Source organism: Ziziphus jujuba, chromosome 9, assembly GCF_031755915.1.
Source record: "Ziziphus jujuba cultivar Dongzao chromosome 9, ASM3175591v1".
Lineage (NCBI taxonomy): Eukaryota > Viridiplantae > Streptophyta > Magnoliopsida > Rosales > Rhamnaceae > Ziziphus > Ziziphus jujuba.
Window position 1 is genome coordinate 5,952,289 of NC_083387.1, and position 13,692 is coordinate 5,965,980.

General features: G+C 33.8%; 1 protein-coding gene and 1 long non-coding RNA gene across 2 annotated transcripts; both read right to left on the reverse strand.

Annotated features, from left to right (window-relative positions):
* Positions 1-2,288: 2,288 nt before the first annotated feature.
* LOC125418318 (uncharacterized) lies at positions 2,289-4,653 on the reverse strand. Its single transcript, XR_007243045.2, has 3 exons — positions 3,559-4,653; positions 2,822-3,120; positions 2,289-2,486 (listed from the first exon to the last, which is right to left on the reverse strand). It is a non-coding gene; the product is annotated as an uncharacterized LOC125418318 (long non-coding RNA).
* A 1,513-nt stretch (positions 4,654-6,166) lies between these two features.
* Positions 6,167-9,178, reverse strand: LOC125424123 (uncharacterized). The gene is made up of 4 exons (XM_060811470.1): positions 9,094-9,178; positions 8,708-8,896; positions 7,878-8,511; positions 6,167-7,496 (listed from the first exon to the last, which is right to left on the reverse strand). The coding sequence occupies exons 3-4, from the start codon at positions 8,322-8,324 to the stop codon at positions 6,594-6,596; spliced, it is 1,350 nt and encodes a 449-aa protein (XP_060667453.1). The 5' UTR covers positions 8,325-8,511; positions 8,708-8,896; positions 9,094-9,178; the 3' UTR covers positions 6,167-6,593.
* Between the last annotated feature and the right edge of the window lie 4,514 nt (positions 9,179-13,692).

Below are 13,692 nucleotides of genomic sequence, written 5' to 3' on the forward strand. Positions count from 1 at the left end.
AGCATAACATATATATATATATATATATAGATAGATAGATAGACAGATAGAACAAATATTACAACCTAAAAATAAATTTGAATTCAAAAGCCACAATTTTTTCAACAATGATCCGAGTTTGATCTTCTCCATCCAATATCAAAAAAAAAAAAGGCTCAATAATAAAGTTAACATATGACAAATAAATTACTCATTACTAAGAAATAAATAATAACTTTTTAGAAAAGTTCTGAAAAACCTCTTTGGATGCTCACCTATTTGGACCCAAAATGAGAACAGGGACAGGAGAGCGAAACTGTAAAAGAAAGACAAGGTTTGTCATGAATACATACCTCAAGCCGAGAAGGACAGGTTAGCGTGCAAAGTAGCAGTCCGTCCGGTCCTCTTGGAAACAATTTGCGTCCCAGGAGATCGAACACTATATCACCTAGTATACGAATAATTAATAACTATTTGAAAATTTATAACCAAAAAAAAATATATATATATATATATATATAGTTAATTTCCCATATGCATATGGAAAACAGTGGATATTACCAATTTACCGCTGCTTGAGGACAGAACTTTGGTAATTCTGAAAGAAAAGACAGTTTCTCATACATACCTTCAGCAAAGAATGCGTCCTTTACAAATAATTTAGTAAGAGTGGAGACAGAACGCAGAAATGGCATTATATATGTATGATGTCACCTTCACAAGGGAAAAGTAATAGAATCAGTTTTTGAAACAATTAAGCAATTTCTTAATTTATTTTCAAGCCAATCGTATATTCTTTAACGCTTTACTTTTGCTTTGCTTAAGACAAATGCAGGGCTTTCTATAGATATACATATATATATATATATATATATATATAAAATACCAAAATTACCCAACACGTCTTCCAATTTGTATTATAAACTTTGCTTTAATTCCAAGGATGAGCCAGCAAACCAATTATGATACCCAATTTTATATACAAACAAAAACACAACTTATTATTAATTACCTGCCATGAAATTAGAAATCTCATTGAAGTCTTCTTCACAACTCAATCAATCTCCAAGATTTTAATTTTAATATTTACTTTAAAATTGAAGAATCCAAAAACATTATAAATTTTTTTGTTGAGCTGAAAAAATTATAAACCTAGCTATTTAAAAATAAAAATAACTATCAAAAACGCAAATTGATTCAATATTAAAATTTGATAATTGTCATTTTATCATCGTTGGTAAATGGAAACCAACAATTAAAATATAAAATCTACATTGAAATTTGCATGAATCAAAATGGTACAAATTGATTCAATATTAAAATTTGAAAATTGCCATTTTATCTTCGCTGATAAGTGGTAACCAAGAATTAAAATATAGGACCTACATTGCAATCAAAATCAAAGTTGTGACATTCAAATTGAAAAAAAAAATAAAAATAAAAAATCTAGGTTCTGGTTTGAAATTGAAGGGAAAATAAAAGTCCAAAATGTACCGTTTAAATGAATCGTGGAAAACAATATGTATCCGAATTTTATAATCATAATGTTTTATAATTTTTTCCTTTTATACAATCAAATTATTATGGTTACTTGTAAATTGTAATTTATCCAAAAGCAAATCGAATACTACATAATGATTAGCAACATGTTTATCTTTGCTGGCAGAACATACATAAAAGTTAAAGCATTTATTTTCATGTTGTCAACAACTTAGTAATATTTTTTATTTTTATTTTTGTTATGAAAAGTTAAACTTATCATATTTCATTACAAAAAATCAAAGAAGGCTAAATGTTTGATTATAAAGTATCAAACGAAAGCAGCTAAACTCATTAAAAGGCTACTATCAATGGTAAAATTCATTCAACCCATTATCAATCCCTCTAGCAACAGCCAACAGAGATTCCCATTTACTCAAGGGCTAACAATCTTGGTGATTAGACTACTAATCTTCTTTCCATTTTAATTTTTTGTTGCTTTTCTTATTTCTTATTTTTTGTGGTTTTACTTCCTCTTAGTTGTTAGCTATTGCACGTATGGTATTGAAAGTTCTAAACTGCATTTTGGAAGGGAATATGCTGTCTGTCCACATGCAATTTGGTTCGAAGGCTGCTTCAATGGTGACTGGACTAATACTATTGGCCAATTTAGGTCGGCGAGGCAGTGGAAACAACTAATGTGGAGCTGGCACTAATAGTTTACGAATTTTCAACTTAATACTACTATTTAAATCGACTTAAAAAAAAAAAAAAAAAAAAAAAAAAAAGCTTTGAATAAAATTCGCATATTTACTATGACGATATCTATGTAGGTGAAAGTAGTTTTATTATCAGAGAAAGGAAAAACAGAATATTATATCATCCAAAAAACAAAAAATAAATAATAACACTACATATGTCAGAGTGAGCCCCCACTGCCATCAACCTTCACTAATCCAGATGCTTGGCTTGATTGTGGATTAAGCAATGGCTACCTAGTTGTAGCCCTACCATCGTAGCCAACTCTCCTAGTAAAAACCATCCACGCAGAACAATTGTTACCAGAAGTGATAAATGCCATATAAGGAAGCAATACATGAAAAGAATCAGGATCCAATTAACATATGACAGAACGAGAACAATTCTTCTAAAAATACATATGGACATTATTCTTGTAAGAGAAGAAAAAATGTGAAGTGGTAATCTCCATTCTTAGAAAATTTACAATTGTAAATTTTAAGAAAACTCCTTGTTAAGAGAGAGAGAGAGAGAGAGAGAGAGAGCGAGAGAGAGAGAACTAATAAAATGGAGAAATGCAATTATAAAGAAGGATAAACTCACAACTAAATGAACTCTAACATACCTGTATTACAACGATTGTGATACCGACCAACTTACAAACGTCAACATTGGCTTCAATGAGGGATCCGATAGTCAGAAATTCACCAGTTGGGGGTCAAAGGGAAGATTCTGGTTGGTAAAATTAAACAGGCTACATAGTGGGATGTGCATGATGCCCAGGAGGATTTACATCCTCGGATTCATTATTACTGAATTCGATAAATATGTAAAAAAATTATATATACCGTTTTCCAATGATGATCTATTGCAATGAATGCCACCAAAGCCACTTTTAACATAATGATTACGGTTATGAGCATACTGAGATTTAAAGAATTAAGGAAATGTAGATCACTCTCTTTCAACCGGCAAAATAGAAAGAACAGAAACGTTTGGAAACTTATGTTCAATGATTCAGTTCCATTTAGTTAATATTATGTGGCAAGTCTCTCCACAAGCAATACATATATTCTAGTTCACAATTTTGTCAGGACTCAAAGATAAACAGAACAAAACCAACGGTTTAAAGCATATTAGTGGTACTGGTATTACACAATTGACTAGAACATCTGGGTTCTTACCTAGATCAGAATATGTAATGTTTATTGTTGTTTTAACCAATTTTACTTTAAAAAAAAAAAAAAAAAAAAAAAAAACAGAGTAATAATAATTCATTAATTTACAAGGTTTATCATAAAAGACAAGAGAGGAATCACTGCTTTAGCACATAATAGTTTAGAATGTATGCATTGAGGATACGAAACAGAGGCAGCACCCATTAATTGCTTCACCTGCAATGCAACCTATGAAAGTAACGTAACACAACAAAATGCCCACTCCCCTGAAAGAGTCGAGGAACCAGGCAGCCAAAGAAAAAGCACCAGTTTAATGATCATAAGTACACACTCCCAACCATAATACCTATTAAGTTTATAGCATCAACCATCTTTAGAAGATTAAAAGCCATAAGAGGAAAACACCAACCAGCTGAAAAATTCGAAGTAGTGTTCACATCACAATAAAAAAGGTCCCAACATTATGCTTTCATTTGGAAAATCATCCAATAAAACCCACACAAAATCTGATTCAACTGAGCTAAGAAATTCACCACCCAAAAAAAAAAAAAAATTAAATAAAAAAATAACTACCAATTAAAGACAGACCCAAGAAATTTACATTAACCCACCAACAAAAAGTTGAATAGCTAAAAAAATATATATCTATATATATATATATATATATTAAAAAAATAACAGAGGAGAGACAGAGCATTTAAATTTAATGATAATAAATTCTTATTTCCATTTCAAGGTTAATTCCATTCACACGTGATTTAATAACATAAACTTTATTTCACCCACTACTAATTCAAAACCCTAAATCAAAGCCAAAAACAGCAACTAATCCAGAACTCAACTGAAATATGTTAGTAGAATTCAGTAAAGCATAACTATACATTAAATTTGAAACACTCAAAAATCACTGTATTTACCTCCCAATTCAATTAAAAAGCAAAAGTTAGCATGATTAATTTTGAAACAGCCAACCAAAAGAAAGAATAGATACATGTGGAAACTTATCATCAATGATTTAGTTCCATTTAGTTTAGATCTTGTGGTAAATCTCCTTATAAGTAATATAGATATTCTAATTCACTATTGTCAGGACTCTAAGATAAACAGAACAAAAACAGAGTCAAGCATATGGTGGTATTACACGATTGACGAGAAGCCCTTTGTTCTCTGGGTTCTTACCTAGCTCAGGACGTACATTCTTTTTTTCATCTTTAACTAATTTCACTTTATTCAAAAAAAAAAAAAAACAGAGTAACAATAATTCATTAATTTACAAGTTTATCATAAGAGACAGAGAAGAACACTGCTTTAGCACACAATAGTTGAGAAATGTATGCATTGAGGATACGAAACAGAGGCAGTAGCCATTAATTGCTTCAGCTGCAATGCAACCTATGAAAAGTAACGCAACACAACAAAATGCCCACCCCATGAAAGTGTATATGAACCTGGGACCAAAAGAAAAAGCACCAACTTAATGATCATAAGTGCACACTTTCAACCAAAAAACCTTCAAGCATACAGCATCAACCATCTTTAGAAGGTTAAAAGCCATAAGAGGAAAACACCACCCAGGCAGAGAAGAACCAGCCGAGGAACTACAGCATAAAATTCGAAATAGTGATCGTATCACAAAAAAGGGTCCTGATATTTCAATCTTTCATTTGGAAAATTATCCAATAAACCCCAGTCAATATTGCATTCAACGGAACCAAGAAAATTGTGACCAATTAATGAGAAATAGCCAGACAATCTACATTTAACCCACCAACAAAAAGTAGGGGGGGAAAAAAGAGACAAAGCATTTAATGATAATAAATTCTTATTTCCATTTCAAGCTTAATTCCGTTCACGCGTGATTTAGTAACACAAATTTTATTTCACTCAATACTAAATTCAGAACCCTAAATCAAAGCCAGAAACAGCAACCAATCCAGAACCCAACTGAAATATGTTATTAGAATTCGGAAAAGGGGTGAGTGGGTGGGTGGTGGTGTGGGGGAATATATATATATATATATATATACCAAGCAGGAGGAAGCTTGAAGGAGTGCAAGTCAAGGCCCTAAATCGCCATCGAACCCAGAAACCAAATCAACAGGAAATTCCAAGGGGGTTATCTGATAGGAAACGGCAGCGTATTAAGAGTGGAAGACGAGGGACAGAAAGGAAGAATCGGGGGAAGGAGCGGAAGGTGGTGAGGAAATGGGGATGCGGTCTCCACTGATCCGTCATCCATACGGAATAGAGTATGTTGGAGACCCCTATGAATGCTTGAGGGAAATTCAAGAATTTCAGAACAAATGCTAAAGATGTGTGGCAACAATTCCAATTTCGCCGCATTTTTGTGGGTTTGCGATTTGTACCAGAGAGGTTCGGCAATTCAAACCCTAACTCCCTAATTTGGTTGCAAGTACGGTGGCTGGACTGGTATTTTTAGCCAATTTTGGTCTTGAAGCCGTGGAAACATGGAAAATGAAATCTGGCGTTGATGCTTTTATTTATTTATTTATTTTTTTCAAAAAAATTTTTTTTGGGGTAAATAATATTTATTTATTTAAATTTAATACTATTATTTAAATCGACTAAAATTCACATATTTACCATAAGGATATCTGAGTAGGCCAACGCTTTTATTCAATTGGAAGACTCCGACTGGACAAGTAAGGAGAAAAGCGTTACACCCAAACAAAAAAAAAAAAAAAAAAAAGCATAATTTTAAAAATATACATAATATTTGCATCAAATTTTAAAATATTTCTATACCAAAAGATTCCCCCCCCCTAATTCAGCCCACAAAATATGGGGATTCTGTAAAACTTTTGGTTTTCTAAGTTATTGAAAACCTCAACTTTGCTTAACGCTAAATTACGGTGAGAAAGTCCATCACAAATAAAAGCTATATACATTACTTGAAAAACTATACATAGAATCGTTTTTGTTAAAAAATAAAAACAAAATAAATTGGAAATCAGCGCATATATTTGCACCTCGCCTTTGAAGTAGGAGTGCTCTTTTCTCCAAATTATGATCTTCACAGTATCACATCGTACAGTGATGTGAAGACGCTAGTGGCTATTACTAGGAGACTGTCGTACGTATGCTTTGTAAGGTCGTAGCAGTGGTTTATAATCAAATGAAAATTAGTCAGACAAATCCCTCATCATGGGGCACTCATCCACAACCAGATAACTGAGCGACGGTAATTCCATAACACAATTATTTCCCTGACAAAAACGCTCCATGTTGGGCAAATCCCAAAGACTCAAGAGTGGCTAGTTGAGGGAACACAATCTTGTTGTTCATCATTGTTGTTGTTGCTTTTGCTTCCTTCTCATTTTCTTCGTTTGCAACCGCAGCTACAATGTTCTTCATCACCCGGCACTCGTGTATTTTCAGTGTTTGAAGTTGTTCCAAACCTCTAGTGCCGAAGGAACCACCGAACACATGTCTCAAATTGTTACAATCCACAATTTCCAGATTTTTTAGTTTTTGAAACATTAATAATCCCGAAAGTTCTCCACGCTGCTTAGTACTCTTGATCTTTTCATTGATAGACTGAGCTTGATCTTCCTCATCATCTGTAGCTGATTTCCCTATAATTCCTTCAATCATGTTGCATTTGGTAACCCTGACTTCCTCCAACCCCACAAGAAGCTTAGCAATGTCGGATAAGAAAAGATATTTCAAACTGTGACATTCTTTCACATCTAACCTCTTCAGATCATGGAAACCCTTAAAATCTCCTTCAAAAATATTTGTATTCTTGCATATGTGCTTCAGCTTTGGTAAGTCATTTAAAACCAATTCCTCTAAGCAATTCAAGATTGGAAGGAAATCGACAAGTTGAGACGGCTCAATGAGAAATATCGTTTCCAATGACTGACACCCAGATACTTCTATTTTTTCCAGATAGTTCATCCTATTGATCATATTGGGTGGAATGATATTCAGTAGTTCAGGACAATTGAACACCGACATTTTTCTCAACTTTTGATAAAAACCATCATCAATTTGGTCTGTCCATATGTACAGCATGCTGTCCATATCTCTGATAGATAGGTCAAAAAGTTCTCTGTTTTTTTGGCTGAGAAGGTCAACAAGTTTACTCATGACCTGAACCTGCAGCCACAACATATATATATTTATATATATATTAATTCATTTTATAAAATCAAATGCAAATTATTCTAGCCATTGACCCTGAAGAAATAACCATAAGGTAATATTATTTTACCGTGGAAAATGTGGCAACTATATATTTAGTAATAAATAATATTAATTAAAGTTGGTAATTTGACAATTGAAAAAAGTAAAAAATTACAACTTTCGTGTGTATGTGTGTGTATATAAGACAATCTGATTTATATGATCATATATAGTTGGGGAATTAGTTGACTGAAAATTTTGCAGATAAATCTGAAAGATGTTAGGAAGTGATCATCAATCATATATCAATAATATCATACTCGATCAATATGCAATCTAATTATAAACACATACGTCTTTCGAACTCAATTCATCTCTCTGTTGAATAATGCTCTTCTCACTTGAATTAATTTCCATAGATCCAAAACATGAAAGCAATCTACTAAGACCGTGACTAGAATCCACAGAGGCGCCAACAGATGATGTGGTGGTGAAACCTGTAAACTTTAGTTGAAACGATGAGCTTGTATTAAGCATATAATCCAAAGTTTCTACTTTTGGACACATGCTTACAGATAATTTTTCCAAGGATGGCAATGCCAAAGTAGAAGCGTCTGCACTGAGCGTTGTAAACTTTGGCAGATTTTCAAGTATCAAGGAATTTAATTTAGGAAACAAAGCTGTGCCTCGCTTCAAGTTTGTTAACTCAGGGACTAATCCCAACTCATTGATTGGTTTCTCAACATCTTCTCCTAATTTTGATATATTTTCTTCTAGGTCATTGTATTTGGACACATCCATGTTTGGAGAAGAGTGAGACCTCTTGCTATGGACTAATCAAGCGAGCCCCGTGGAAGAGGAACTTCTTAACGCCTGCGGACTACTTTTTTTTGAAGGTGGTTGTCCATGGCACATCTCTTTTAAATTCTCTAAGTTACGGATCTCAAGTGACTCCAATCAGGGAAAGACTGCTTCTGGTGTTTCGTTCCTTGACCAATCAACCATGTATTTCAGTTTCACAAAAGAATGGAGAGAAAATCTATTCAAGTGTGCAAAACCATTTATATCTAATTCACAAAGATCATTTGCCAGACAAGAAAACCGTTTATAAAAATAGACACCTGACAAATAAATTATTCATAATTAAGAAATAAATAATAACTTTTAGGAAAGTTGTGAAAAACCTCATTGATGCTCAGTCGGACACAACGTGGAAACAGCGGATAACATATAGCAAAACTATAAAAGAACAACGGGGCTTGTCATATATACTTGCCTTGAGCTGAGAAAGACTAGGTTTAGCGTGGAAAGTATCGGTGCGTCCTGTCCTTTTGCAAACACTTTGCGTGACAGGAAATCGAACACTATATCCACTAATATACCAAAAATAAATAATTAATTAATAACTATTTGAAAATTGGTGGGAAAAAAAAAAAAAAAAAGCTTAATTTCCCATATATGCATATGGAAAACAGTGGATATATATTACCCATTTGCCACTGCACATCCATCACATTAGGGACAGAATTTTGGTAATTCAAAAAAAAAGGACACAGTTTCTCATACATACCTTCAGTAGAGAATGAGTCCTTTACAAAACAATTTTGAAAGAGTGGAGATGGAACGCAGAAATGACATTTTATATGTTTATTCACCTTCACAAGGGAAAAGTAAGCGAATCAGCTTTCTGAAACCACTATGCAATTTCTTAATTTAATTCCAAGCCAATCACATATTCTTTAATGCTTTACTTTTTGTTTTAATGCAGACAATGCATGGCTTTAGATATATGTGATACCCAAATTACCCAACACGTCTTCCAATCTGTAGTATTTACTTTGCTTTAATTATTCACCAAATATATATATATATATATACTTTGCTTTAATTCCAAAGATGAAACACCAAACCAATTATACCCAATTTCATTCTATAAAGGTGTAGACGAACACAGCAAACTAAATTAGCTGCCACGAAATCGCAATAAGTCGTCTTTTTTTTCTTTTTCTTTTCTTTTTTTTTCTTTTTTTTTTTCTGATAACGAGAATATATTATTTAATCAATAACTAAAACATAATACTAATAGCTTGAATCATCCTCCCTCCTTAGAATCTTGACAAAATCCAGAGGGAAATTAATATCCCAATTTTAGAGGGGGGAAAAAAAAACTTATTCTTAGCTGATAACTCCCTGAGAACCAAAAGTAAATCAACAAAATCAAACTAATGTAAATAAATATTCTCCGATATCAATACATTATTGTAGCGAGGATCCAAGGCAAATTGGCAATCTGCCTAGTAATATCACTTATAAGCTCCTTCAAGTCATTATCAAATATTACATTTTTCCACCCTAACCCCATTGTCCACAAACAAGCAAGAAATAAAGCTAAACATTCAGCTTTTAAGGCTTGAATTGCAAGGTGAGACCTTATACATACATTGAATTACACAACCATTTGAGTTGTGACACCAAATCGAAACTTGCTTCTTTAAAAAAAATTCATCATCTGAACCATCTTAATTTACTTTAATCTTCCCAACATGAGGAGTAACCAGTGGCGGATGCAGAAAATATATTCAGGGATGCACCACTAGATATGATCAGAATAAAACACAAAATACAATTATTTAAAATAAAAAGCATTTTCTCCATAATAAAAAATATATATATATTTTAAGATAAAAAGTGAAAATTTAAAATGTCATCTAATAATACTCTTTATTTTTGTTCTCTCTATAAACATTTAATTTATTCTTTTTTTATTTATTTAAATTCTCTTTCAAATATTATATTAGTGGTATAGGAGCTTATACAACATTAAATTCAAATTATATAATATTTAAATAAAAAATATATTTTGCGCTATATATTTGAAGAGGCAAATTATATCTTTAGTAAATTCAAATGATATAACATTTAAATAAATATTGTATTTTGCACTCCATATTTAAATAGCCAAATTAAATCTTTATATTAAAATATTGAAATAAAAAAAATAAAAAATAAAAATAAAAACTTTGAAACCCTTTTAAAGATGGATGCTGTAAAATAAAAAGAATAAGACAAATAAAAAATCTGTTAGAATGCTTAATATTCAACAAAAAAAAATTACGTTAAGATTCTATCTAATTACAATTTATTAGCTATAGTTTAATTCAAAATAAAATTAGAAAATTAAAAAAAATTATTAAAATATTGAAAATTTTAACAAAATAGAAATTCCATTAAATTTGGGAATTGTACCAATATTAATGTTTAAAAGCATTTATACCATATTTATATTTAGTAGAGATTATTTGGACCATTGGATTAGATTAAGCATCATTTAAACCTTTATTAAAAAAGAAAAAAAAAGAAAAAAAAAAGCAGAATCTGACAAATGAAAGAAGAAATTTACAAATAGATCCCACCTTAATTCAATTCGAACGTTCACCTTTTATTTTGTTTTTCATTCGTATTTACGGTTTGGGAGGTTCAAGAGCTATACCAATATACCAATTTGGTACTTCGCCAAAAAAAAGAAACACAAAAAACCCACTTTTTTTTTCCTTCTTGTTTTTATTATTATTATTGTTGTTGTTTTTTTAACTTTTTTCTGCTTCCTCTTAGGTTGTGGCTACTGTGTCTGATATTGAAAGTTGTAAACGACATTTTGGAATTGAATATATGCTGGTTATCCATACAAAATTTTGTTGCTTCCAAGGTTACTGGACTAGTATCACTGGCCCATTATCTTGGAGGTGAGGCCGAGGCCGGGGAAACAAGTAAAATGGATCTGGCACCGATGGTTTTCTGGCTTTCAATTTTTTGAATCTACTAAAATAAGAAGTAAAAGCTTTTAAATAAAATTCGCATATTTACTATGACGATATCTGTGCAGCGAGGCTAAAGTTTTATCACAATAAAAAAAGGAAAAACAGAATAACAAGTCCTCAAAAGCGTTAAGTAAAGAAAAACATTCCTTTAAAAGTTTCCAAGCTAAAAATAAAATAATATAAACTATGTCAAAAGTTTGTGTGTCCTTAAAAATTGAAACACTAAACTCAGGTCTAAAACATATTTAATAAAATCTTAAATATTAATAAAACAAAGGAAACTCTTGGACTCTCCATGTATAGTCTGTAGGCCTGGAAACAGCCTGAATTAAATGATTCCAAAATAAGGTGCCCCAATTGCCTTGCTTTCTCTCACTTTCATGTGTCCGTACCAATTTATTCTTTAGGGTTAATTATAGTTTTGGTTCTTCTATTTCATTTTTGGGTCGCATTTTCAAAATACAGGCCCATTGTAACACCCCGTCCCGAATCGCACCGGAATCCGTGCACGTTGACCGAGGTTGACCGTTGACCGTTGACCGAAGGGGTCAAAAGTTGACTTTTTGACTCGGTGGGAATTTCGAGATGACTAGGGCACCGTGGCGAAGTGCACGATGCCACGAGTTCGTAGACTGGTAGCACGTCGAAAACGGAGCTACGGTTTGAAAGTTATGGACGAAACAAGTTGCGGTCCAAACTGTCCAAGGGGTGCCGGAGTTGACTTTTTGTTTATGGGGAATTGAGCTTTGACTCATGCATGGTTGTGAAGTGCTCGTCGATACGAGTTCACAGACTAGCGGCACGCTCAAAACGGACATCGGGTTAAAAAGTTATGGACGTTTGAAGTTTACCGGATACCGTATTATTTTAATATTTTTTTTTGGGTCGGTGAACAGTGAAATGCCACGTGTCAGTTTCTGATTGGTCCACGTGGCATGAACAGTGTCATGCAGGGGTTTTATTTGTTAAAACACTCGGGGAAGAGAGAGAAAGAGAGAGAAGAGAGAGAAAGAGAGAGAGGAGAGAGAAAGAGCCACCGCCGGCCACCGGATTTTGTCACTGTTCCGGCCGAGTTACTGTACACGCGCCGGACAGAAAGCTTGCCCACCTCATTTCCGGCAAAACCTCCAAATTTCACGGCGAACGGCCGCCGGACGCGCCCGGATCGGACGTCCGAAGTTTGGCGGCGATTTTTCCCCTCCACCGCCGGCCACCGCGAATCGGCACTATTCCGGCCGATATACAGTACACGCGCCATACACCCAGCATCCTCTCCTCAAGTCCGGCCTACCCACCAAAAATCACGACCATCGGACCACCGACGCGCCGGGATCGGAGCGTTTTCCGGCGAGGGGTCGAAAATCTTCAAACGGTGATTTCTCCGCCGTCCGACCTCCGTTTTGCTCACCGTCGGTTCCGTTGGATTGCTCTCCTCACGATCTACAAATCTGCAAAATTTCACAGCAAACGGCCACCGTCGGAAATTACTGTTCCGGCGACGGTTGCCGGTGACGTGGCGGCCGCCGGAAATCACTGTTCCGGCGAGTACCCCGAAAATTCCGGCCAGCTCCAGTCCGCAGTGTTCGACCTCCTGAACCCAAATCCGACTTCCGTTTCCACCAATTCGCGACGGTTTGGGAGAATTGCGGAGCCGAAACCCGAAAAGCTTCCCGATAAAATTCCGACCCCGTCGGATACGATCATCGGAAATTAAGACCGGATCTGTGATTAGCATCACTCGAGCTTCGATTCGGTATATAATTCGTAAATTTTAGTTATCGTTTGGTGTTCGCTCCCCGGGTACCCATTTGGGGATTACCCGAATAAAATATTAATATTTGTGGTTTTGGTACTGTGGATGTTTTAGGTGCACGTGCAAGTAGCGGAGTCGATCCTGCGGAGGATCTTGATTGAGATACGTGCACAAGGTGAGTGACCCACCTTCAAATTAATTTTGGGAATTTAATTGGTGAATATATAATGTGTGATTTAAATAATTGGAATTTAATTTCTATGTGCCAAATATTTATTTGAATTATTGTGGAATTATTTGTGAATTTATCGGATTTAAGAAAATGTGTATTTCACCAATTTATGCCATGTGGAACTATTTTATGGTTTTGAGGATTTTGAAATTGGTGTGGTTTTAATGGTAAATTGGGCACGATTCGATTTTCAAATATTTCAAGGAAAATATTTGGTTATGTTGGTGATTTCAATTTTTATGAAATATGCCCATAAAATATTATGGGATTTGATTATGATATTTCGAGAAATTATTTATGCTTGGAAAAAATGTGGATATTTGAATTGATGGATTTGGGAGTTGGTGGATTTGAAAATCATGGGAT

Excerpts from the sequence above, each read along its gene's own strand:
- LOC125424123 (XM_060811470.1), bottom strand. The coding sequence starts at position 8,324 with ATGGATGTGTCCAAATACAATGACCTAGAAGAAAATATATCAAAATTA. Across the intron at positions 7,497-7,877 it reads ATGAATTGAGTTCGAAAGAC|GTTCAGGTCATGAGTAAACT; the intron begins GTATGTGTTTAT and ends TTGTGGCTGCAG.